This window comes from Perissodus microlepis, chromosome 19 (assembly GCF_051167445.1).
Source record: "Perissodus microlepis isolate ML-2025 ecotype Zambia chromosome 19, ASM5116744v1, whole genome shotgun sequence".
Classification (NCBI taxonomy): Eukaryota; Metazoa; Chordata; class Actinopteri; order Cichliformes; family Cichlidae; genus Perissodus; species Perissodus microlepis.
Window position 1 is genome coordinate 8,241,652 of NC_140479.1, and position 23,444 is coordinate 8,265,095.

At 41.5% G+C, this 23,444-nt stretch overlaps 1 protein-coding gene and 30 non-coding genes across 31 annotated transcripts in view; all 31 read right to left on the reverse strand.

The window, feature by feature from the left end:
* LOC146365349 (NAD(P)H oxidoreductase RTN4IP1, mitochondrial-like) overlaps positions 1 to 23,444 on the reverse strand; it is a 65,836-nt gene that overhangs the window by 31,514 nt on the left and 10,878 nt on the right. Inside the window, exons 5-8 of the mRNA XM_084914610.1 lie at positions 23,056 to 23,104; positions 22,522 to 22,658; positions 22,263 to 22,446; positions 17,610 to 17,702 (exon numbers count right to left, since the gene is read on the reverse strand). Coding sequence (XP_084770736.1) covers positions 17,610 to 17,702; positions 22,263 to 22,446; positions 22,522 to 22,658; positions 23,056 to 23,104 — 463 coding nt within the window. The remainder of the gene's footprint in view (positions 1 to 17,609; positions 17,703 to 22,262; positions 22,447 to 22,521; positions 22,659 to 23,055; positions 23,105 to 23,444) is intronic.
* Positions 109 to 248, reverse strand: LOC146365412 (U4 spliceosomal RNA). The gene has a single exon (XR_014798804.1). It is a non-coding gene; the product is annotated as a U4 spliceosomal RNA (small nuclear RNA).
* LOC146365413 (U4 spliceosomal RNA) lies at positions 598 to 737 on the reverse strand. Its single transcript, XR_014798746.1, has one exon. It is a non-coding gene; the product is annotated as a U4 spliceosomal RNA (small nuclear RNA).
* Positions 922 to 1,061, reverse strand: LOC146365414 (U4 spliceosomal RNA). Its single transcript, XR_014798826.1, has one exon. It is a non-coding gene; the product is annotated as a U4 spliceosomal RNA (small nuclear RNA).
* Positions 1,411 to 1,550, reverse strand: LOC146365415 (U4 spliceosomal RNA). Its single transcript, XR_014798811.1, has one exon. It is a non-coding gene; the product is annotated as a U4 spliceosomal RNA (small nuclear RNA).
* Positions 1,735 to 1,874, reverse strand: LOC146365416 (U4 spliceosomal RNA). Its single transcript, XR_014798827.1, has one exon. It is a non-coding gene; the product is annotated as a U4 spliceosomal RNA (small nuclear RNA).
* On the reverse strand, positions 2,224 to 2,363 carry LOC146365417 (U4 spliceosomal RNA). The gene has a single exon (XR_014798828.1). It is a non-coding gene; the product is annotated as a U4 spliceosomal RNA (small nuclear RNA).
* LOC146365418 (U4 spliceosomal RNA) lies at positions 2,713 to 2,852 on the reverse strand. Its single transcript, XR_014798812.1, has one exon. It is a non-coding gene; the product is annotated as a U4 spliceosomal RNA (small nuclear RNA).
* LOC146365419 (U4 spliceosomal RNA) lies at positions 3,037 to 3,176 on the reverse strand. Its single transcript, XR_014798829.1, has one exon. It is a non-coding gene; the product is annotated as a U4 spliceosomal RNA (small nuclear RNA).
* LOC146365420 (U4 spliceosomal RNA) lies at positions 3,361 to 3,502 on the reverse strand. Its single transcript, XR_014798749.1, has one exon. It is a non-coding gene; the product is annotated as a U4 spliceosomal RNA (small nuclear RNA).
* Positions 3,687 to 3,826, reverse strand: LOC146365421 (U4 spliceosomal RNA). Its single transcript, XR_014798753.1, has one exon. It is a non-coding gene; the product is annotated as a U4 spliceosomal RNA (small nuclear RNA).
* Positions 4,175 to 4,314, reverse strand: LOC146365422 (U4 spliceosomal RNA). The gene has a single exon (XR_014798728.1). It is a non-coding gene; the product is annotated as a U4 spliceosomal RNA (small nuclear RNA).
* On the reverse strand, positions 4,664 to 4,803 carry LOC146365423 (U4 spliceosomal RNA). Its single transcript, XR_014798729.1, has one exon. It is a non-coding gene; the product is annotated as a U4 spliceosomal RNA (small nuclear RNA).
* Positions 4,988 to 5,127, reverse strand: LOC146365424 (U4 spliceosomal RNA). The gene has a single exon (XR_014798762.1). It is a non-coding gene; the product is annotated as a U4 spliceosomal RNA (small nuclear RNA).
* On the reverse strand, positions 5,312 to 5,451 carry LOC146365425 (U4 spliceosomal RNA). The gene has a single exon (XR_014798805.1). It is a non-coding gene; the product is annotated as a U4 spliceosomal RNA (small nuclear RNA).
* LOC146365426 (U4 spliceosomal RNA) lies at positions 5,801 to 5,940 on the reverse strand. The gene has a single exon (XR_014798747.1). It is a non-coding gene; the product is annotated as a U4 spliceosomal RNA (small nuclear RNA).
* Positions 6,125 to 6,264, reverse strand: LOC146365427 (U4 spliceosomal RNA). The gene has a single exon (XR_014798730.1). It is a non-coding gene; the product is annotated as a U4 spliceosomal RNA (small nuclear RNA).
* LOC146365428 (U4 spliceosomal RNA) lies at positions 6,614 to 6,753 on the reverse strand. The gene has a single exon (XR_014798813.1). It is a non-coding gene; the product is annotated as a U4 spliceosomal RNA (small nuclear RNA).
* LOC146365429 (U4 spliceosomal RNA) lies at positions 6,938 to 7,077 on the reverse strand. The gene has a single exon (XR_014798731.1). It is a non-coding gene; the product is annotated as a U4 spliceosomal RNA (small nuclear RNA).
* LOC146365430 (U4 spliceosomal RNA) lies at positions 7,262 to 7,401 on the reverse strand. Its single transcript, XR_014798806.1, has one exon. It is a non-coding gene; the product is annotated as a U4 spliceosomal RNA (small nuclear RNA).
* On the reverse strand, positions 7,586 to 7,727 carry LOC146365431 (U4 spliceosomal RNA). Its single transcript, XR_014798750.1, has one exon. It is a non-coding gene; the product is annotated as a U4 spliceosomal RNA (small nuclear RNA).
* On the reverse strand, positions 7,912 to 8,051 carry LOC146365432 (U4 spliceosomal RNA). The gene has a single exon (XR_014798754.1). It is a non-coding gene; the product is annotated as a U4 spliceosomal RNA (small nuclear RNA).
* On the reverse strand, positions 8,400 to 8,539 carry LOC146365433 (U4 spliceosomal RNA). Its single transcript, XR_014798732.1, has one exon. It is a non-coding gene; the product is annotated as a U4 spliceosomal RNA (small nuclear RNA).
* LOC146365434 (U4 spliceosomal RNA) lies at positions 8,889 to 9,028 on the reverse strand. Its single transcript, XR_014798734.1, has one exon. It is a non-coding gene; the product is annotated as a U4 spliceosomal RNA (small nuclear RNA).
* Positions 9,213 to 9,352, reverse strand: LOC146365435 (U4 spliceosomal RNA). Its single transcript, XR_014798763.1, has one exon. It is a non-coding gene; the product is annotated as a U4 spliceosomal RNA (small nuclear RNA).
* Positions 9,537 to 9,676, reverse strand: LOC146365436 (U4 spliceosomal RNA). Its single transcript, XR_014798807.1, has one exon. It is a non-coding gene; the product is annotated as a U4 spliceosomal RNA (small nuclear RNA).
* Positions 10,026 to 10,165, reverse strand: LOC146365437 (U4 spliceosomal RNA). Its single transcript, XR_014798748.1, has one exon. It is a non-coding gene; the product is annotated as a U4 spliceosomal RNA (small nuclear RNA).
* LOC146365438 (U4 spliceosomal RNA) lies at positions 10,350 to 10,489 on the reverse strand. The gene has a single exon (XR_014798735.1). It is a non-coding gene; the product is annotated as a U4 spliceosomal RNA (small nuclear RNA).
* On the reverse strand, positions 10,839 to 10,978 carry LOC146365439 (U4 spliceosomal RNA). The gene has a single exon (XR_014798808.1). It is a non-coding gene; the product is annotated as a U4 spliceosomal RNA (small nuclear RNA).
* LOC146365440 (U4 spliceosomal RNA) lies at positions 11,163 to 11,302 on the reverse strand. Its single transcript, XR_014798737.1, has one exon. It is a non-coding gene; the product is annotated as a U4 spliceosomal RNA (small nuclear RNA).
* On the reverse strand, positions 11,487 to 11,629 carry LOC146365441 (U4 spliceosomal RNA). The gene has a single exon (XR_014798775.1). It is a non-coding gene; the product is annotated as a U4 spliceosomal RNA (small nuclear RNA).

A 23,444-nucleotide genomic window follows, 5' to 3' on the forward strand; every position in this document is an offset into this window, starting at 1 on the left:
AAGAACTCATTGAGTTTGATAATACCTGACAACTTCCCTCAATGAAAACGACGGATAGAAATAGGAAATTGAAAACGCCAGAAATTAACATTAAAACAAATTACAAAGTCTCCTGAGAGACCAGCAAAAATTGCCATAGCTGACTGTGTTTCAAGTCATCAAGGCGGGAATTGGTTAAAGTTTTCAACCAGCAATAATCACGTCTCAGTAGAACTTCATAGACTATGAAATTGCCTCTGCACAAGAATAACCAGTGAGCTTCAGCTTTTCAGCTGGGTATGAATCAACACTCACATCACTGATGGTGCACTGTCAAATGTTGGGTGATGCAAGAACTAACTGGGTTTGAATTGGGGGATTACTCACGTGATTGGTTGATCATTTGGAAATCCCTCCCATTTATTGGTTCAGTTAATTGTATGCATTGACCAAGAGCAAAGGGTCAATACTTTGCTTCATTCGATGCAGGATTTGAATCCCATCTTGTGTTAATGTTGCCAAGAACTCTTAATACCTGACAACTTCCCTCAATGAAAACGACGGATAGACATCGTAAATTGACAACGCCAGAAATTAACATTGAAACAAACTACAAAGTCTCCTGAGAGACCAGCAAAAATTGCCATAGTTGACTGTGTTTCAAGTCATCAAGGTGGGAATTGGTTAAAGTTTTCAACCAGCAATAATCACGTCTCAGTAGAACTTCATAGACTATGAAATTGCCTCTGCACAAGAATAACCAGTGAGTTTCAGCTTTTCAGGTGGGTATGAATCAACACTCGCATCACAGTGCTGTCAAATGTTGGGTGATGCCAGAACTCATTGGGTTTAATAATACCTGACACCTTCGCTCAATGAAAACGACGGATAGACATCGTAAATTGACAACGCCAGAAATTAACATTGAAACAAACTGCAAGGTCTCCTGAGAGACCAGCAAAAATTGCCAAAGCTGACTGTGTTTCAAGTCATCAAGGCGGGAATTGGTTAAAGTTTTCAACCAGCAATAATCACGTCTCAGTAGAACTTCATAGACTATGAAATTGCCTCTGCACAAGAATAACCAGTAAGCTTCAGCTTTTCAGGTGGGTATGAATCAACACTCACATCACTGATGGTGCACTGTCAAATGTTGGGTGATGCAAGAACTAACTGGGTTTGAATTGGGGGATTACTCACGTGATTGGTTGATCATTTGGAAATCCCTCCCATTTATTGGTTCAGTTAATTGTATGCATTGACCAAGAGCAAAGGGTCAATACTTTGCTTCATTCGATGCAGGATTTGAATCCCATCTTGTGTTAATGTTGCCAAGAACTCTTAATACCTGACAACTTCCCTCAATGAAAACGACGGATAGACATCGTAAATTGACAACGCCAGAAATTAACATTGAAACAAACTACAAAGTCTCCTGAGAGACCAGCAAAAATTGCCATAGTTGACTGTGTTTCAAGTCATCAAGGCGGGAATTGGTTAAAGTTTTCAACCAGCAATAATCACGTCTCAGTAGAACTTCATAGACTATGAAATTGCCTCTGCACAAGAATAACCAGTGAGTTTCAGCTTTTCAGGTGGGTATGAATCAACACTCGCATTATAGTGCTGTCAAATGTTGGGTGATGCAAGAACTCATTGGGTTTGATAATACCTGACACCTTCCCTCAATAAAAACAACGGATAGACATCGTAAATTGAAAACGCCAGAAATTAACATTGAAACAAACTGCAAGGTCTCCTGAGAGACCAGCAAAAATTGCCAAAGCTGACTGTGTTTCAAGTCATCAAGGCGGGAATTGGTTAAAGTTTTCAACCAGCAATAATCACGTCTCAGTAGAACTTCATAGACTATGAAATTGCCTCTGCACAAGAATAACCAGTGAGCTTCAGCTTTTCAGGTGGGTATGAATCAACACTCACATCACTGATGGTGCACTGTGAAATGTTGGGTGATGCAAGAACTAACTGGGTTTGAATTGGGGGATTACTCACGTGATTGGTTGATCATTTGGAAATCCCGCCCATTTATTGGTTCAGTTAATTGTATGCATTGACCAAGAGCAAAGGATCAATACTTTGCTTCACTCGATGCAGGATTTGAATCCCATCTTGTGTTAATGTTGCCAAGAACTCTTAATACCTGACAACTTCCCTCAATGAAAACGACGGATAGAAATAGGAAATTGACAACGCCAGAAATTAACATTGAAACAAACTACAAAGTCTCCTGAGAGACCAGCAAAAATTGCCAAAGCTGACTGTGTTTCAAGTCATCAAGGCGGGAATTGGTTAAAGTTTTCAACCAGCAATAATCACGTCTCAGTAGAACTTCATAGACTATGAAATTGCCTCTGCACAAGAATAACCAGTGAGCTTCAGCTTTTCAGCTGGGTATGACTCAACACTCACATCACTGATGGTGCACTGTCAAATGTTGGGTGATGCAAGAACTAACTGGGTTTGAATTGGGGGATTACTCACGTGATTGGTTGATCATTTGGAAATCCCTCCCATTTATTGGTTCAGTTAATTGTATGCATTGACCAAGAGCAAAGGGTCAATACTTTGCTTCATTCGATGCAGGATTTGAATCCCATCTTGTGTTAATGTTGCCAAGAACTCTTAATACCTGACAACTTCCCTCAATGAAAACGACGGATAGACATCGTAAATTGACAACGCCAGAAATTAACATTGAAACAAACTACAAAGTCTCCTGAGAGACCAGCAAAAATTGCCATAGTTGACTGTGTTTCAAGTCATCAAGGCGGGAATTGGTTAAAGTTTTCAACCAGCAATAATCACGTCTCAGTAGAACTTCATAGACTATGAAATTGCCTCTGCACAAGAATAACCAGTGAGTTTCAGCTTTTCAGGTGGGTATGAATCAACACTCGCATTATAGTGCTGTCAAATGTTGGGTGATGCAAGAACTCATTGGGTTTGATAATACCTGACACCTTCCCTCAATAAAAACAACGGATAGACATCGTAAATTGAAAACGCCAGAAATTAACATTGAAACAAACTGCAAGGTCTCCTGAGAGACCAGCAAAAATTGCCAAAGCTGACTGTGTTTCAAGTCATCAAGGCGGGAATTGGTTAAAGTTTTCAACCAGCAATAATCACGTCTCAGTAGAACTTCATAGACTATGAAATTGCCTCTGCACAAGAATAACCAGTGAGTTTCAGCTTTTCAGGTGGGTATGAATCAACACTCGCATTATAGTGCTGTCAAATGTTGGGTGATGCAAGAACTCATTGAGTTTGATAATACCTGACAACTTCCCTCAATGAAAACGACGGATAGAAATAGGAAATTGAAAACGCCAGAAATTAACATTAAAACAAATTACAAAGTCTCCTGAGAGACCAGCAAAAATTGCCATAGCTGACTGTGTTTCAAGTCATCAAGGCGGGAATTGGTTAAAGTTTTCAACCAGCAATAATCACGTCTCAGTAGAACTTCATAGACTATGAAATTGACCCTCTGCACAAGAATAACCAGTGAGTTTCAGCTTTTCAGGTGGGTATGAATCAACACTCGCATCACAGTGCTGTCAAATGTTGGGTGATGCAAGAACTCATTGGGTTTAATAATACCTGACACCTTCGCTCAATGAAAACGACGGATAGACATCGTAAATTGACAACGCCAGAAATTAACATTGAAACAAACTGCAAGGTCTCCTGAGAGACCAGCAAAAATTGCCAAAGCTGACTGTGTTTCAAGTCATCAAGGCGGGAATTGGTTAAATTTTTCAACCAGCAATAATCACATCTCAGTAGAACTTCATAGACTATGAAATTGCCTCTGCACAAGAATAACCAATGAGCTTCAGCTTTTCAGGTGGGTATGAATCAACACTCACATCACTGATGGTGCACTGTCAAATGTTGGGTGATGCAAGAACTAACTGGGTTTGAATTGGGGGATTACTCACGTGATTGGTTGATCATTTGGAAATCCCGCCCATTTATTGGTTCAGTTAATTGTATGCATTGACCAAGAGCAAAGGATCAATACTTTGCTTCACTCGATGCAGGATTTGAATCCCATCTTGTGTTAATGTTGCCAAGACTCTTAATACCTGACAACTTCCCTCAATGAAAACGACGGATAGACATCGTAAATTGACAACGCCAGAAATTAACATTGAAACAAACTACAAGGTCTCCTGAGAGACCAGCAAAAATTGCCAAAGCTGACTGTGTTTCAAGTCATCAAGGCGGGAATTGGTTAAAGTTTTCAACCAGCAATAATCACGTCTCAGTAGAACTTCATAGACTATGAAATTGCCTCTGCACAAGAATAACCAGTGAGTTTCAGCTTTTCAGGTGGGTATGAATCAACACTCACATCACTGATGGTGCACTGTCAAATGTTGGGTGATGCAAGAACTAACTGGGTTTGAATTGGAGGATTACTCACGTGATTGGATGATCATTTGGAAATCCCGCCCATTTATTGGTTCAGTTAATTGTATGCATTGACCAAGAGCAAAGGGTCAATACTTTGCTTCACTCGATGCAGGATTTGAATCCCATCTTGTGTTAATGTTGCCAAGAACTCTTAATACCTGACAACTTCCCTCAATGAAAACGACGGATAGACATCGTAAATTGACAACGCCAGAAATTAACATTGAAACAAAATAAAAGGTCTCCTGAGAGACCAGCAAAAATTGCCAAAGCTGACTGTGTTTCAAGTCATCAAGGCGGGAATTGGTTAAAGTTTTCAACCAGCAATAATCACGTCTCAGTAGAACTTCATAGACTATGAAATTGCCTCTGCACAAGAATAACCAGTGAGCTTCAGCTTTTCAGGTGGGTATGAATCAACACTCGCATCACAGTGCTGTCAAATGTTGGGTGATGCAAGAACTCATTGAGTTTGATAATACCTGACAACTTCCCTCAATGAAAATGACGGATAGAAATAGGAAATTGAAAACGCCAGAAATTAACATTAAAACAAACTACAACGTCTCCTGAGAGACCAGCAAAAATTGCCAAAGCTGACTGTGTTTCAAGTCATCAAGGCGGGAATTGGTTAAAGTTTTCAACCAGCAATAATCACGTCTCAGTAGAATTTCATAGACTATGAAATTGCCTCTGCACAAGAATAACCAGTGAGTTTCAGCTTTTCAGGTGGGTATGAATCAACACTCGCATTATAGTGCTGTCAAATGTTGGGTGATGCAAGAACTCATTGAGTTTGATAATACCTGACAACTTCCCTCAATGAAAACGACGGATAGAAATAGGAAATTGAAAACGCCAGAAATTAACATTAAAACAAATTACAAAGTCTCCTGAGAGACCAGCAAAAATTGCCATAGCTGACTGTGTTTCAAGTCATCAAGGCGGGAATTGGTTAAAGTTTTCAACCAGCAATAATCACGTCTCAGTAGAACTTCATAGACTATGAAATTGCCTCTGCACAAGAATAACCAGTGAGCTTCAGCTTTTCAGCTGGGTATGAATCAACACTCACATCACTGATGGTGCACTGTCAAATGTTGGGTGATGCAAGAACTAACTGGGTTTGAATTGGGGGATTACTCACGTGATTGGTTGATCATTTGGAAATCCCTCCCATTTATTGGTTCAGTTAATTGTATGCATTGACCAAGAGCAAAGGGTCAATACTTTGCTTCATTCGATGCAGGATTTGAATCCCATCTTGTGTTAATGTTGCCAAGAACTCTTAATACCTGACAACTTCCCTCAATGAAAACGACGGATAGACATCGTAAATTGACAACGCCAGAAATTAACATTGAAACAAACTACAAAGTCTCCTGAGAGACCAGCAAAAATTGCCATAGTTGACTGTGTTTCAAGTCATCAAGGTGGGAATTGGTTAAAGTTTTCAACCAGCAATAATCACGTCTCAGTAGAACTTCATAGACTATGAAATTGCCTCTGCACAAGAATAACCAGTGAGTTTCAGCTTTTCAGGTGGGTATGAATCAACACTCGCATCACAGTGCTGTCAAATGTTGGGTGATGCCAGAACTCATTGGGTTTAATAATACCTGACACCTTCGCTCAATGAAAACGACGGATAGACATCGTAAATTGACAACGCCAGAAATTAACATTGAAACAAACTGCAAGGTCTCCTGAGAGACCAGCAAAAATTGCCAAAGCTGACTGTGTTTCAAGTCATCAAGGCGGGAATTGGTTAAAGTTTTCAACCAGCAATAATCACGTCTCAGTAGAACTTCATAGACTATGAAATTGCCTCTGCACAAGAATAACCAGTAAGCTTCAGCTTTTCAGGTGGGTATGAATCAACACTCACATCACTGATGGTGCACTGTCAAATGTTGGGTGATGCAAGAACTAACTGGGTTTGAATTGGGGGATTACTCACGTGATTGGTTGATCATTTGGAAATCCCTCCCATTTATTGGTTCAGTTAATTGTATGCATTGACCAAGAGCAAAGGGTCAATACTTTGCTTCATTCGATGCAGGATTTGAATCCCATCTTGTGTTAATGTTGCCAAGAACTCTTAATACCTGACAACTTCCCTCAATGAAAACGACGGATAGACATCGTAAATTGACAACGCCAGAAATTAACATTGAAACAAACTACAAAGTCTCCTGAGAGACCAGCAAAAATTGCCATAGTTGACTGTGTTTCAAGTCATCAAGGCGGGAATTGGTTAAAGTTTTCAACCAGCAATAATCACGTCTCAGTAGAACTTCATAGACTATGAAATTGCCTCTGCACAAGAATAACCAGTGAGTTTCAGCTTTTCAGGTGGGTATGAATCAACACTCGCATTATAGTGCTGTCAAATGTTGGGTGATGCAAGAACTCATTGGGTTTGATAATACCTGACACCTTCCCTCAATAAAAACAACGGATAGACATCGTAAATTGAAAACGCCAGAAATTAACATTGAAACAAACTGCAAGGTCTCCTGAGAGACCAGCAAAAATTGCCAAAGCTGACTGTGTTTCAAGTCATCAAGGCGGGAATTGGTTAAAGTTTTCAACCAGCAATAATCACGTCTCAGTAGAACTTCATAGACTATGAAATTGCCTCTGCACAAGAATAACCAGTGAGCTTCAGCTTTTCAGGTGGGTATGAATCAACACTCGCATCACAGTGCTGTCAAATGTTGGGTGATGCAAGAACTGATTGAGTTTGATAATACCTGACAACTTCCCTCAATGAAAATGACGGATAGAAATAGGAAATTGAAAACGCCAGAAATTAACATTAAAACAAATTACAAAGTCTCCTGAGAGACCAGCAAAAATTGCCATAGCTGACTGTGTTTCAAGTCATCAAGGCGGGAATTGGTTAAAGTTTTCAACCAGCAATAATCACGTCTCAGTAGAACTTCATAGACTATGAAATTGCCTCTGCACAAGAATAACCAGTGAGTTTCAGCTTTTCAGGTGGGTATGAATCAACACTCGCATTATAGTGCTGTCAAATGTTGGGTGATGCAAGAACTCATTGAGTTTGATAATACCTGACAACTTCCCTCAATGAAAACGACGGATAGAAATAGGAAATTGAAAACGCCAGAAATTAACATTAAAACAAATTACAAAGTCTCCTGAGAGACCAGCAAAAATTGCCATAGCTGACTGTGTTTCAAGTCATCAAGGCGGGAATTGGTTAAAGTTTTCAACCAGCAATAATCACGTCTCAGTAGAACTTCATAGACTATGAAATTGACCCTCTGCACAAGAATAACCAGTGAGTTTCAGCTTTTCAGGTGGGTATGAATCAACACTCGCATCACAGTGCTGTCAAATGTTGGGTGATGCAAGAACTCATTGGGTTTAATAATACCTGACACCTTCGCTCAATGAAAACGACGGATAGACATCGTAAATTGACAACGCCAGAAATTAACATTGAAACAAACTGCAAGGTCTCCTGAGAGACCAGCAAAAATTGCCAAAGCTGACTGTGTTTCAAGTCATCAAGGCGGGAATTGGTTAAATTTTTCAACCAGCAATAATCACATCTCAGTAGAACTTCATAGACTATGAAATTGCCTCTGCACAAGAATAACCAATGAGCTTCAGCTTTTCAGGTGGGTATGAATCAACACTCACATCACTGATGGTGCACTGTCAAATGTTGGGTGATGCAAGAACTAACTGGGTTTGAATTGGGGGATTACTCACGTGATTGGTTGATCATTTGGAAATCCCGCCCATTTATTGGTTCAGTTAATTGTATGCATTGACCAAGAGCAAAGGATCAATACTTTGCTTCACTCGATGCAGGATTTGAATCCCATCTTGTGTTAATGTTGCCAAGACTCTTAATACCTGACAACTTCCCTCAATGAAAACGACGGATAGACATCGTAAATTGACAACGCCAGAAATTAACATTGAAACAAACTACAAGGTCTCCTGAGAGACCAGCAAAAATTGCCAAAGCTGACTGTGTTTCAAGTCATCAAGGCGGGAATTGGTTAAAGTTTTCAACCAGCAATAATCACGTCTCAGTAGAACTTCATAGACTATGAAATTGCCTCTGCACAAGAATAACCAGTGAGTTTCAGCTTTTCAGGTGGGTATGAATCAACACTCACATCACTGATGGTGCACTGTCAAATGTTGGGTGATGCAAGAACTAACTGGGTTTGAATTGGAGGATTACTCACGTGATTGGATGATCATTTGGAAATCCCGCCCATTTATTGGTTCAGTTAATTGTATGCATTGACCAAGAGCAAAGGGTCAATACTTTGCTTCACTCGATGCAGGATTTGAATCCCATCTTGTGTTAATGTTGCCAAGAACTCTTAATACCTGACAACTTCCCTCAATGAAAACGACGGATAGACATCGTAAATTGACAACGCCAGAAATTAACATTGAAACAAAATAAAAGGTCTCCTGAGAGACCAGCAAAAATTGCCAAAGCTGACTGTGTTTCAAGTCATCAAGGCGGGAATTGGTTAAAGTTTTCAACCAGCAATAATCACGTCTCAGTAGAACTTCATAGACTATGAAATTGCCTCTGCACAAGAATAACCAGTGAGCTTCAGCTTTTCAGGTGGGTATGAATCAACACTCGCATCACAGTGCTGTCAAATGTTGGGTGATGCAAGAACTCATTGAGTTTGATAATACCTGACAACTTCCCTCAATGAAAATGACGGATAGAAATAGGAAATTGAAAACGCCAGAAATTAACATTAAAACAAACTACAACGTCTCCTGAGAGACCAGCAAAAATTGCCAAAGCTGACTGTGTTTCAAGTCATCAAGGCGGGAATTGGTTAAAGTTTTCAACCAGCAATAATCACGTCTCAGTAGAATTTCATAGACTATGAAATTGCCTCTGCACAAGAATAACCAGTGAGTTTCAGCTTTTCAGGTGGGTATGAATCAACACTCGCATTATAGTGCTGTCAAATGTTGGGTGATGCAAGAACTCATTGAGTTTGATAATACCTGACAACTTCCCTCAATGAAAACGACGGATAGAAATAGGAAATTGAAAACGCCAGAAATTAACATTAAAACAAATTACAAAGTCTCCTGAGAGACCAGCAAAAATTGCCATAGCTGACTGTGTTTCAAGTCATCAAGGCGGGAATTGGTTAAAGTTTTCAACCAGCAATAATCACGTCTCAGTAGAACTTCATAGACTATGAAATTGCCTCTGCACAAGAATAACCAGTGAGCTTCAGCTTTTCAGCTGGGTATGAATCAACACTCACATCACTGATGGTGCACTGTCAAATGTTGGGTGATGCAAGAACTAACTGGGTTTGAATTGGGGGATTACTCACGTGATTGGTTGATCATTTGGAAATCCCTCCCATTTATTGGTTCAGTTAATTGTATGCATTGACCAAGAGCAAAGGGTCAATACTTTGCTTCATTCGATGCAGGATTTGAATCCCATCTTGTGTTAATGTTGCCAAGAACTCTTAATACCTGACAACTTCCCTCAATGAAAACGACGGATAGACATCGTAAATTGACAACGCCAGAAATTAACATTGAAACAAACTACAAAGTCTCCTGAGAGACCAGCAAAAATTGCCATAGTTGACTGTGTTTCAAGTCATCAAGGTGGGAATTGGTTAAAGTTTTCAACCAGCAATAATCACGTCTCAGTAGAACTTCATAGACTATGAAATTGCCTCTGCACAAGAATAACCAGTGAGTTTCAGCTTTTCAGGTGGGTATGAATCAACACTCGCATCACAGTGCTGTCAAATGTTGGGTGATGCCAGAACTCATTGGGTTTAATAATACCTGACACCTTCGCTCAATGAAAACGACGGATAGACATCGTAAATTGACAACGCCAGAAATTAACATTGAAACAAACTGCAAGGTCTCCTGAGAGACCAGCAAAAATTGCCAAAGCTGACTGTGTTTCAAGTCATCAAGGCGGGAATTGGTTAAAGTTTTCAACCAGCAATAATCACGTCTCAGTAGAACTTCATAGACTATGAAATTGCCTCTGCACAAGAATAACCAGTAAGCTTCAGCTTTTCAGGTGGGTATGAATCAACACTCACATCACTGATGGTGCACTGTCAAATGTTGGGTGATGCAAGAACTAACTGGGTTTGAATTGGGGGATTACTCACGTGATTGGTTGATCATTTGGAAATCCCGCCCATTTATTGGTTCAGTTAATTGTATGCATTGACCAAGAGCAAAGGGTCAATACTTTGCTTCAGTCGATGCAGGATTTGAATCCAATCTTGTGTTAATGTTGCCAAGAACTCTAAATACCTGACAACTTCCCTCAATGAAAACGACGGATAGACATCGTAAATTGACAACGCCAGAAATTAACATTGAAACAAACTACAAAGTCTCCTGAGAGACCAGCAAAAATTGCCATAGCTGACTGTGTTTCAAGTCATCAAGGCGGGAATTGGTTAAAGTTTTCAACCAGCAATAATCACGTCTCAGTAGAACTTCATAGACTATGAAATTGCCTCTGCACAAGAATAACCAGTGAGTTTCAGCTTTTCAGCTGGGTATGAATCAACACTCGCATCACAGTGCTGTCAAATGTTGGGTGATGCAAGAACTCATTGGGTTTAATAATACCTGACACCTTCGCTCAATGAAAACGACGGATAGACATCGTAAATTGACAACGCCAGAAATTAACATTAAAACAAATTACAAAGTCTCCTGAGAGACCAGCAAAAATTGCCATAGTTGACTGTGTTTCAAGTCATCAAGGCGGGAATTGGTTAAAGTTTTCAACCAGCAATAATCACATCTCAGTAGAACTTCATAGACTATGAAATTGCCTCTGCACAAGAATAACCAGTGAGCTTCAGCTTTTCAGGTGGGTATGAATCAACAGTCGCATCACATTGCTGTCAAATGTTGGGTGATGCAAGAACTGATTGAGTTTGATAATACCTGACAACTTCCTTCAATGAAAACGACGGATAGAAATAGGAAATTGACAACGCCAGAAATTAACATTGAAACAAATTACAAAGTCTCCTGAGAGACCAGCAAAAATTGCCATAGCTGACTGTGTTTCAAGTCATCAAGGCGGGAATTGGTTAAAGTTTTCAACCAGCAATAATCACGTTTCAGTAGAACTTCATAGACTGTTCTACTGAGACCGTGGCTCAGGGGGTTGGGAAGCGTATCTGTAACCGGATGGTCGCCGGTTCGATCCCTAGGCTCTTTGTCCTGGTCGTTGTGTCCTTGGGCAAGACACTTCACCTACTGCCTACTGGTGTTTGTACAGTAGATGTTAGGCTGATGGCAGCTAGAGGGCGAGACCGGTGTGTTTTTGTATAGAATGTTATGTGGGGGCAGAGCAAGAACAAGAAAATAAAGTGTGGTTATGAATCGTACAGTGGACCCGCGTATAATTGAATAACACGACATGGTGTCAGAAGTCCTGTACTGATCCATATAACCTCGACTGAACGAACCTGTGTCTGGCGGAGCTCGCGGAAAAACGAGGGGAGAATATGGCGGATGAGACTGCACAGAGAGCACCGGCGGGGCCGAGCGCGACATTCAGCATCCAGCCACCAGAATCCTTCGACTTTTCAAAACCGCAGGAGTGGTCCAAATGGATACGGAGGTTCGAGAGATTCCGTCTCGCCAGTAATTTGAACGTCAGCTCGGAGGAAAACCAAGTCAACACGTTGATTTACTGCATGGGAGACGAGGCGGACGATGTGCTTCGCGGTCTGAGTTTAACAGCGGAGCAAAGGACAACGTATGAGGGGGTACGTGATGGTTTCCAGGCTTTTTTCATTGTGAAGAAAAATGTGATCTATGAGCGCACCAAATTCAATATGCGCCGACAGGGAGAAAATGAGACAGTGGATGCTTTTGTGACAGCACTGTATGCGCTAGCAGAACATTGCAACTATGGAGTGCTACATGATGAGCTGATACGTGATAGGCTCGTTGTCGGTCTCACGGACAAACGGCTGTCAGAACGCATGCAGCTTGACCCAGATTTGACTTTGCAGAGGGCTATCAACATGGCGAGGTAAAGTGAAGAGGTAAAGCGACAACAATCCTCCTTGTGAGGTGACTCTAGAGCTGAGGCTAGCGATGCTAAGTCAGTAGATAGAGTGCATAAAATCAGTCATAAGCCTGTTAGAACCAAACTGCTCCAGACTGATAGTCGTCAAGCTAAAACACGTGGATTCCGAGAAGACGGCAAAAAAGGGCCAACCTGTCAGAAATGTGGTGGCGCTCCATCCCATTCAAAGCAGGATTGTCCAGCGAATGAAGTGAAATGCCATGCATGTGGGAAAAAAGGACATTACAGGCGTGTATGCAGGGCACCAAAAACAGTGCATGAGGTTGAAGAGGATGAACATGGTTTGTTCCTGGGCAGTGTTAAGTGTGAGGGTGAGCCGTGGACTTTCGACTTAAGCATAAACAACAAAAACGTGTCATTTAAAATTGATACAGGTGCCGATGTGACAGTCCTACCCCTTAAGGTGTTTAAGGAGCTCTACAGACACAACGTCGTTTGGATGTCGTTGGTGTCAGTGAGCTTGCACTGAGGAAGGGAGACAAAGAAATACTTGAGGATGTCTTTGTCATCAGACACCTGCACACTGCTTTGCTGGGGAGACCTGCCATTAGCAAGCTGGAGCTTGTGGCTCGTCTGGAGAGCATAACTATAGAGATGCTTAAAAAGTGCTACCCAAAGCTGTGCAGTGGTCTCGGTGAAGTACGTCAGCCGTACGACATCAAACTGAAACCTGGAGCTCAACCTTTTTCCTTGAAGACGCCACGGAGAATCCCGTTGCCTCTGATGGACAAAGTTAAGCAGGAGCTGGCCCGTATGGAAGAACTAGGGGTGATCAGCAGGATTGAGGAGCCAACTGATTGGTGCTCAGGCATGGTGGTGGTACCGAAGAAGACAGAAGATGTACGCATATGTGTCGACCTTACACACCTCAATGAGTCTGTGTGTCGAGAGAAGTACATACTGCCATCGGTGGAGGAAACATTGGGCAGATTGGCTGGTGCCAGCATATTCAGCAAGCTGGACGCTAATATGGGGTTTGGGCAGATACCTCTGACGGAAAGCTCAGCCAAATACACCACTTTCATCACTTCTTGACGTAAGGGAAAGGGAAAATGCTTATGAACTTGCAAATTAAAAACATGATGCATTTAAAGTAACCCTTTTTCATTTTTATTTAAGAAGAGAATTTGTTCTAGTGTGTGATGGCCGAACCTGTTCCTTTTCGTGGAGATCATTTCTCCTGCATTAAGGAAAATCCCTTCACATGGCACAGAAGAGGCTGGAGTGCAGAGAAACTGGTAGAGATGCAGTTATACAGTCTACCTGGGCCCCACAAACTATCAGCTAAAGAGAATAAATAGATTAAATTGCTGCACATTTGGCAGACTAACATTTTCAGATTAATTAAACAATAAAATATATATTTTTATAACATTACATGTAAAGAGTCAAGTGGAAGTTTTTCTAAAGTTATTTAATGATATTTATATTATGGAAGCAGATTTTTTGACATTTTAAGTTTTTTCCCATTATAAGATAAAATAAACACGCACAAAACAAAAGCAAACGGCCAGAACACACCCGACTGACCAAAATCAACTCAAAATACTCCCACACAACAGAACCTCCTCTATTCCTCGCTGGCTTCAAATCTCTCAGTGGAATGATCAGTGGTTCGCCATCTGTCACCATCAAAACACCACAAATCCCGCGAATGATTCACTTACTTATAATCCATTGAATCAGACACCGAAGCAGTTAGGCTCTAAATGAAGCTTGGTCACGTGACTCTGAAGCAGTGTGTTGATTTTTTTGACACACGCACCGGAGCGTCAGCTTCAAGTGGGCCATCACTACTGTCTAATATAAAGAGAGCATAAACAGCGTACTGTCAGTGTAGAGGATGAAATCAGCCAGGACAACTCATGAAACATCTGCTCACATCTGGATGAATCCAGGTGTGTACATCCACAGAGAGCAGCAGGTCAGCTGATCACAGCCTGTGCACTAAGAAAATCTACTGGAGCTTTTAATTATTGTGAGCTTGATTCTTTTCCCCACACTGAGACATTATAACCACTTTTAGTGTTCCCCCACCTCCTGAATCCACTTTAACCCCTGACTGCACACATTTCCTGTTTAGAGGCAAAGTCCCCTCTACAATGGAGGCAACAGGAAATAGAAACATATTTTTACTTTCCTTCTTTTTCTCTGCTCATGTTCAACTGAACTGATTCAAGATGAGTATAATTATTAGAATGAAAATTTAGACTGAAATAAAGTTTGTATTCCTTTCAAATAATATTATTTTACCATTACATTAATATAGTACATGGTTCAGGAAGCTTTGGACACAAATAGCTGGAGCCACAGCTGTGGTTGTGATTTGACATTGTATAAATAATTGTATTGAATTGAATAGAAATGTCCTCCAACCTGGGGAGGGAACATTCTCTGCCCGGTGGTGTAGGGTCCTAATTACTCCAAGTTTGTGTTCCACAGGGTGATGGGAGTCAAAGAGGAGGTACTGGTCCGTGTGTGTGGGCTTCCGGTAAACTTCAGTGTCGAGGTTGCCATTCCCTTCAATGTGCACAGCTTGTGTTTTGATTTTGACCCAGGTGTCGTGTACATATCTGTACCAGTGGCTGGGTACTCTCCCTTTAAAAGAGCCAAGAGCCTTTCTTTCCACTTCCTCCATGTAAAGGTTGGCTACAATAGGTGACACAGGGGAGCCCATGGCACAGCCATGTTTTTGTCTGTGGAAACCCTCGTTGTATTTGAAATATGTAGTGGTGAGGCAGAGGTCTAACAGTGTGCAGATCCGATCGGGTGTGAAGTTGGTCCTGACTTCCAAGGAGCTGTCTTCTTGTAGTCGTTTTCTGACAGTCTCCACTGCCTCCGTGGTGGGTATGCAAGTGAAGAGAGAGACTATATCAAAGGACGCCATGGTTTCATCTGGATACAGGATACGTTTCTGGACCTTGTCGGTGAAGTCGGTGGAGTTCTTGATGCGATGTGGGGTGTTCCCCACAAGTGGTGCTAGGATGGTAGCAAGGTGTTTCGAAATGTTGTAAGTGGCTGAGTTTATACTACTGACAATAGGTCTGAGTGGAACACCTTTGTGGATCTTAGGAAGTCCGTAAATGCAGGGGTGCTTTTTACTTTCAGTACATTTCTGAGCCTGTACTTTTTTACTTTTACTTGAGTAAAAGTTTAATCAGTACTTCGACTTTACTGGAGTATTTTTCAACACTAGTATCTGTACTTCTACTTAAGTACAGAATGCCTGTACTGTTGGCACATCTGAACTTGGCAGAATAAACCTGTTTTCATCTACAAGCAATGTCACCAAAACCTGTCACAGCCACCATACTGTCCTTCTACTGCTGCCACCACTGGTGTAAGCTACATTTTCAGAAGAGTAGTTTTAGTTTTAGAAAGGTGTGTTTTCAGCTTTATTTTTATTATGTGGCTATTTTAGGAGACTCGACCTGTTGTTATTGACCTCTGGATTTCTGAAGCATTCAAATAACAAGTCACACGAACATACTAATGCGACCTTCATCTCTGTACCTGACGAAGGTCACACAGACCAAAATGCTATAATATAAATAAGGACAGTGGAAGGACAGCGAGTGAAAGAAAGCATTGAGTTTCCAGCTAATCTAAGCTTCACGCTAGCTCCATAGTCAGCATAGTAATGACCTGTCCATCGTTTCATTTTGTAAACATCATGCACAGCATTTAGAAAGCTGCTCACTTCTTGATGGACCCACACCTTCCACCATTTTAGTGTTAAACTGTTATTACTGGTAAATCACTCTCACTGAGTTTGTTACAATAAAAGTCCTGCTAGTGACAGCTTAGAGTAGGTTTACTTTTGGTTTTTCTAACGTTCCTAATACAAAAATCCTTTCTTCTTTTTGCTATATAGATCCCTGGTGTTGGTCATGCCATAACATGTTCCTCCAGAGGGCATACATGCCAACCCTCCCGATTTTTCCAGGAGAATCCCGAATTTCAGTGCCCCTCCCGAAAATCTCCCGGAGCCACCATTACTCTTATTACTCTTTCTGGGTCGCAAAATAAACTTTTAACATATTTTCAGGCGAGAATGTAGCTGAGTAAACTTCAAATAACTTAAACATGTTATTGTTTGGCCTTTTTCAGTGTTTTATTTGTTCGTGAGTAAATCGGTTTGGCTGAGATTAAAGTTATTAGATTAGATTAAATAAAAACTTTATTAATCCCTCGGGAGGGTTCCTCCGGGATTTTCACACAGCTGACTAAACGTCAAACAGAAAACTGATTAAACAGAAGTGTGAGATGGTCGAGAATCTACGTCAGCGTCTGATTATATTTTAGACAGCAAGGAGCAGACGGCTGAGTTTCACTCCACTGAGAGAGCTCATGACTTAATTCTGAAGGCTAGACCGTCCCATTTCACAAGCCTCGCACTTCCGGCCTTAGCGGTCTTTAAGTACGCGGCCCTTGAGGAACGTTGAGGCTGCGTACTTTAAGGCTGCAGACCCTGAATTGACAAGTTACCCTGTAAGCCAAAAGCACAGGCTGCTCTGAATACACAATTTATCAGTTTTTTCAACTCTTAGAACTCTATGATGTCAGAGGCACAGAAGCCACACCCACCCACTACAAATAACAGGTTTTGATTCCTCCACACAGGAGTCTTCCATAAAAAGAGGCAGCTATGATGGACTTCCAGGTGAAAGAGAATGAGGCGGAGCTAACAAGCAACGGGTGCCGTTGATGGAAACAGCCAATCAGAAGAAGGTTTGCACAAGGGCACGTTTCAGATAGAGGGTAAAGTGGGGAACTGGAGATATGAAGTTGTGAGCTGGGTAGTGTAGTGGTAAGACTACACACCTTTGGAGTGGGAGTCAGCAGTATATGTGTATATGTGTATATATACGAGGCCATGACGTCTCCAGAAACATCCAACCAGGGGGGCTATTAAGGAAAACAAGGCAGAGTTCAAGTAGCTATGCTCATTTTTACATACAGTCTGTGGTATTTAATGTGCTAACAGTGTTAAACCACGATGGAACAGCGTCCATGTTCAGCTCGCAGGGTAAATACAGCGTCATACCTGTTTTGCATCCACCGTGTCCCTGATTTCATCCAAGGCACAGCCGCTGGGTGCAAAGAATCCCCAGCGGTAATGAACTCCTTTCATCAGATGCTGCACGAAAACAGCAGAAAAAAAATTAATCAGCACAAACACAGAACACTGAAATACTTTAATACATTTAAAATAAAAGACAATCATAATGTAAAGATATATTTCAAAAAACAGAAACACGATGACTTATTTTGATATTATTGTTGTTGTCTTTATGAAACTTTTTTTTAATTTAAATCGTGTTCCCATTGACATATTTTCTAGTTCCATTTATTTTTAATATTTGTGTTGATTCAATCTCATCAAACACAAAGGGAGAAATATATTTGATGTAATGACCAAAATATGAATAAATAAAACATAAAAACGTGGATAAGGACAGATTCACACCAGTTTCGGTTTGTTTGTTTTTAAAGCTCGTGTTGCTTAAATACATCTGTGAGTCGATAACAACCCACAAAACTCAAGTCACCAAACACCCAAACTATGAATCAGCTGAGTTCAGATTACACAGATTCTGTAGGCGCAAAATAATAAGACAATGCTGTGAATCAAATCGTCTGATATTCAACAAACACAGTGTGTGACAACAGCAGATGACCCCATTACAACCCTTACACTTCTGTGGAAATGGAAACAGTCACTGTGTGGTTATATGCAGGATGAAGGTGGTAAAGAAGGCCAGGGTGTGTGTGTGTGTGTGTGTGTGTGTGTGTGTGTGTGTGTGTGTGTGTGTGTGTGTGAGGGCAGGGGGGGGATTGGAAACTTAGTCTCTGTGTTAAAGGAAGCGAAAACACAAAGTGCACAAACACACAGTTTCATTTGTTTCCTGTAGATTTGCTCCAGGTATACCTCCATCCTGCTTCACCTTCAAATGTTCAAAACTGATGTTATTCTGGAATAAGTTAGCGTGAGTAGAATCTGTGCCAGCCTGCAACCCCCACAGTCTGACATCAACTCAGTAACTTTACATTTAACAAGAAAAACAACGGAAGGTTTGTGGGGCAGTCCCGCCCTGTTACCGCCATCCACGCTCTTCTTCCGCCTCCTTCCTGATGCGAAGATTAAATTTACTTTAAAATGAGAAACCAGAACAAACACGACACTGATAGAACATTTCGAAAAATGACAATAAATTTGTGGTTTTTTCCCTTTTTTGGCAAATGAACTCGAGTCGTATAAACAACAACTGTATACAAGAGATGGATACGGCCACTGTGACCCAGCTGTGCCTTTTGCAGTCAAGCTACCATAACAGGAGCCAGAGTCCTGAGTTACCAGGCTCTTGGATGGTCTGTTAGCACGACAACGTCACAGCTGCCACATTATTAGTCACACAACTGCATAAAAACATGCAAACAGCACAAATACAGTCCAGAGGTGCAGATCCGGGACTGCAATAGCTGAGGTGAAGCTGAGCAGACTGCTAGCATGTATAGCATCCACCTATCAGTCAAAGAGGCCACACCCCCAAAATACTGCAAACTTTAAGTCTTAATAAAGTTTTAAACGGGTGCATTACAAAAACATCCTCCCCCTGTGCAGCTGATATGAAGAGAGACTTTCTGTATCAGGCCGTAAACAGGCCGAACCTCACTGCTGGAGCCTCTAGTGGATCTCAGAGGAACTGCAGCTTCGTTTTCTTTTTTCTTAATTCGTAAACATTTATGATCGGGAACAAAACAGAGCTGACAATATTTCAGCCTTGAACATTACACTTAGAAACCTGTAAAAACAAAACAAAACAAAACAAAACAAAACAAAACGATTCATTTGTTTGAAAAAGCCAACGATGAACTTTTGGACGACTGGAACGAGCTGAACATGAACCTCTTCTGTCCTGAATGTCAGTTTCGGTTTCATTTCAGCCTCTTTCTCTTTTGTCTTTTAGTCCATGAGTCATTCCTGATTAAACTCTCCTCCCTGCTTCAAAGTTGTGCTGATGGCTTAAATCTAAGAGCTTTTCATAAATGAGGATCAGATCTGCAGGTCACAGATGAGCTAAAAACATCCTTAAACACTAAGTGCACCACGAATTATCATTCGATGTGAATTTGATATTGCAAAATCATTCGTGCGCAGTTACCCATGTGTGTAACTACATGCAGAATTTGGTTGCTACAACAAACTTTGTATTGGGGAATTTCAGTTACAGAGAGTTGTGCCGCCGTGGAAAATGAGACTAACCTGAAACTCTGAACTACTTCTGAAGTTACCCACACTTGCCTGACCTCAGACGATGTTTTAGATACAAATACTTTCCTTTTTAATTTGAAAAAATGTGACACGAATCCTCTCTACACATGCAGCACATGGTACTGCTGTTTATTTTCCCCTCCCCACCTACACTGAGCCCACAGGTTTCTGGACAATTATTCATTTTTATGTAATTTCCACTAGAATGACTAGTTTGACAGAACTGCAGCTATTTTTACAAACAGCTCCCCATTTTGAGACGCTCAAAAGTAAGTGGACAACTGACTGACGAGCAGTTTCAGGACCAGGCGAGGCCTAAACCTTTGTTAGTTAATGATAATTAAAGCGAACTATTTTTGAAGTAGACTCAAAGTGTTGAACTTATATTTGGTAAGTGTTCACTCAGACTGAAGATCCAAAGATGTCACTGCTCAAATCAACAGTCTGGGACATGTTTTAACTGTACATATAAATAACAGCCTGAGACAAGTGAAGTGCATGATGACAGAATCATTTCCATGATTTACACAAACATCATCACCACATCGAATCAGGTCAAGAACGCACTGAAGGACGTAGGCGTTATTTTTTCATGTCAACAATAAAGAGACGCCTCCATAAATGGAAATATTGAGTTTCGACCACAGTGCGCAGCCACTGGTTACGCTAAAGAGCAGGAAGGCCACATTATGCTTCAAATACATTTATGTGCAGGGTTCAGGAAACCAGTTTGGAACGATTAAACCCAAATGAAGTTAGACCAGAATGATAGAAGCAGGATGAGTGTGATGTGTTCGAGGCTGTACTCTCTGCTCAGATTCAGACACAGCTCCACAGCAGGTGGATACGATACTACAAAAACAACCCAAGAAATGAGAGATTCTACAACGAGCAAGTCAGTCACCGGATCTCAGCCTAACAGAGCAGCTTATCAGTGCCTGAATCCAACACTGAAGGCAGAGAGACCCACCGGCAGGTCTGCAGAGCATTGTGGAAACACCGAATCAGCCGGTGCCCGTGACTTCTACACTTCATTTGCTGACAGCAAATGAAGTTCATGCTGTTAAACCTGAATTAAAGTCTCCATTTCAATCATATATTTATTTATTACTGAATTGAAAAAAAGAAAAAGATGTGGCTTAATGTGTAACCGCTCATATTTCCACAAAGACTGAAGGGTGTAACTTATTGTTCTAAAACTCTAGATTATCTCCTTGCATCTCGTTTCTGCATCCTTTGCTGTGCAGAGCCGAGCACAGCTGTGGATTCTGTGGTCGGGCGAGTGCACTGCATGCAAAGTGCAGGCTGTTACAACAACACCCACAGAGGATGTGTGTGTTTGTGTGTGCGTCTGTGTGTAGGTGGACGATGTCATCTGCTCCGACAGAGAGTTTAGGAGTTCAGGACAGTTTTCTTTATCTGCTTTGCAGCAGGGGGCGGGGCCTCAGCCACCAGAAAGTAACCTGCTGCATTTTAACATTTTTCCACCTGTTTCTTCAGGTACCAGTTCTGATTTTTAGGGACCTGGAAGAAATGTGCAGAGTATAAAAGGAACACAAACCTAAATTTATCTGCAGAAAGTCCACAACTGCACATATTATGACACAAGTCAGAGCTACTACTGGAATAAATCTGTTCTAATTCTAGCTTAGCTTCCATATTTGGCAATTGGGAGAGAAAAAATATATTATTTTGTAAGAACAACTCGGCAAACAGTCAAAAATGGAACCTAAAGGACAAAGTTAAACATCTGTATGAATTATTGTGTGGATTTGTTCATTAATAGCCAAACATTAGTCCCGTGTCTAGCCCAGGAGCTCCTCCCAACAAGGCATGTCCAAAACAGCATCTCGATCAGATGCCAAACATCTGAAAGTACCTGCAGCTCGATCGTCTTCCTTCGCTCTACCGCAGGTTGCAGTCACAGGTGAGAGTAGGCGTGTAGAACAACCACAACATCAGCACCTTCAGGGTCAACACAGCGTGCAACACTGCACCTCGCACTCCTGAAACACAGACTCCTGCATTCAGGGCAGCAATTCCTCCCCAACCCAGAGTGAGCACTCCACCCTTTTTCTGGTGGAGAATCATGACCTTAAACTTCAAGGTGCAACTTTTCATCCCTGCAAACTACCACGAGATTCTGAGACCACTGCACCTACAACCTTTGCTCACGAACATTATGAACAGAACTCCAAGGGCAGGCGTGGTGGAGTACAAACCCCACCAGGAACAAGGGCAGTGATACGAGCCAACCTTCCACTATAGCTGTACCCAAACCCAGGTGTTAAAATTGAAAATAAATACCACTGAATGTGTCTGTCACTGGTTTAATATTCCAACCCTACAACCAAGAAAACAAAGTGTAAAAAACCTCCTGTTTCCATGAAAGTTAGAAAACTAAACAACTCCATCCAAGCTTACCTTTAAGGTCTTGCTGGCCACTGTAGCGGCGGACTGCATCATGCCGTCAGCTACACCCAGCCTGTCGGTGTTCTGCATGAACGGCGTCACCAGGGTGACGTACTTGGCGCCGCTCCACGGCTTCAGCAGCTTCAACGCCCAAGTCTCCGTGTCACCCCCGACATTATCCAGGATCAGGTCGAACCTTAAAGATAACAAAGTAAATCAGACCAAGATGACAAACGGAGGCAGAGATTCAGTCGGAGCGAGGTCTGCTTACTTCTCCAGAGCGCTGAGCGGCTCCTCGACGGGCCCAGCGGTGTAGTCCACCACGTGGTCCGCCCCGAGCCCCCTTAAGAACCGCTCGGCGTTCTGGGAGCAGGTAACGGTCACATGGGCGCCCCACGCCTTCACCATCTGAGCAGGAACAACACCAGACTTTTATACAAGTTTAGTTTTTCATTTTAACCATGATGAAGAAGAAATGTAAGAATTTGTTCTTTTTCGGCTAAAAAAGTGCAGTTGTTTCTTTTTCTCTAATATTTAAAGAGAGATGGTGTTTAAGCTGATTTTAAGGATATTTTACATGTTTAGCTTTAATGTGTTTACCTAGTGGAAAAACTCCGGCTGTTTTTTAACGGTTTACGTCTGCGTCAGAGTTAACTGTGCTTAAATCAAATATTAAATGTTTCCCAGAGACCAGGTGAGCGTCTAACCTGTGAGCGTTTTTCAGATCAAACGTTAATTCATTGTGACATGTCGAGTGTTTAGGTGACCACAAGTGGTCATTATTGTCCATTATTTTCATGCATACCTGTACAGCAAACGTTCCCACTCCTCCGGATCCTCCAAGGATCAAAATCCTGCAACAGAAAAGCCAAAACAATGAAGGAGACAACTGAAGCAATCACCTGCTCAACTGAAGGAAAACCCGGCGACTTTCCCCCCCAAAAAAGAAAAAAGCAACTACCAGGAAAAAAAACGTATTTTTTCTCCTTTCAGCGTGCAGGTACTTTCAAAATAAGGGCGAGAAAACTGTCTTTTATCAAACCGATTAATAAAGGCAAACATTAAAAAGCAGCTGGTTGTGTTGGTCGGAGGCGACTGTTATACAGGTGTGTTCATGTTAGCAGGTAAGCTAACATTAAGCAGAAGAAACCTTTGGTCAAATAGAAACAAAGCTGCAATGGGATAAAGTCAATG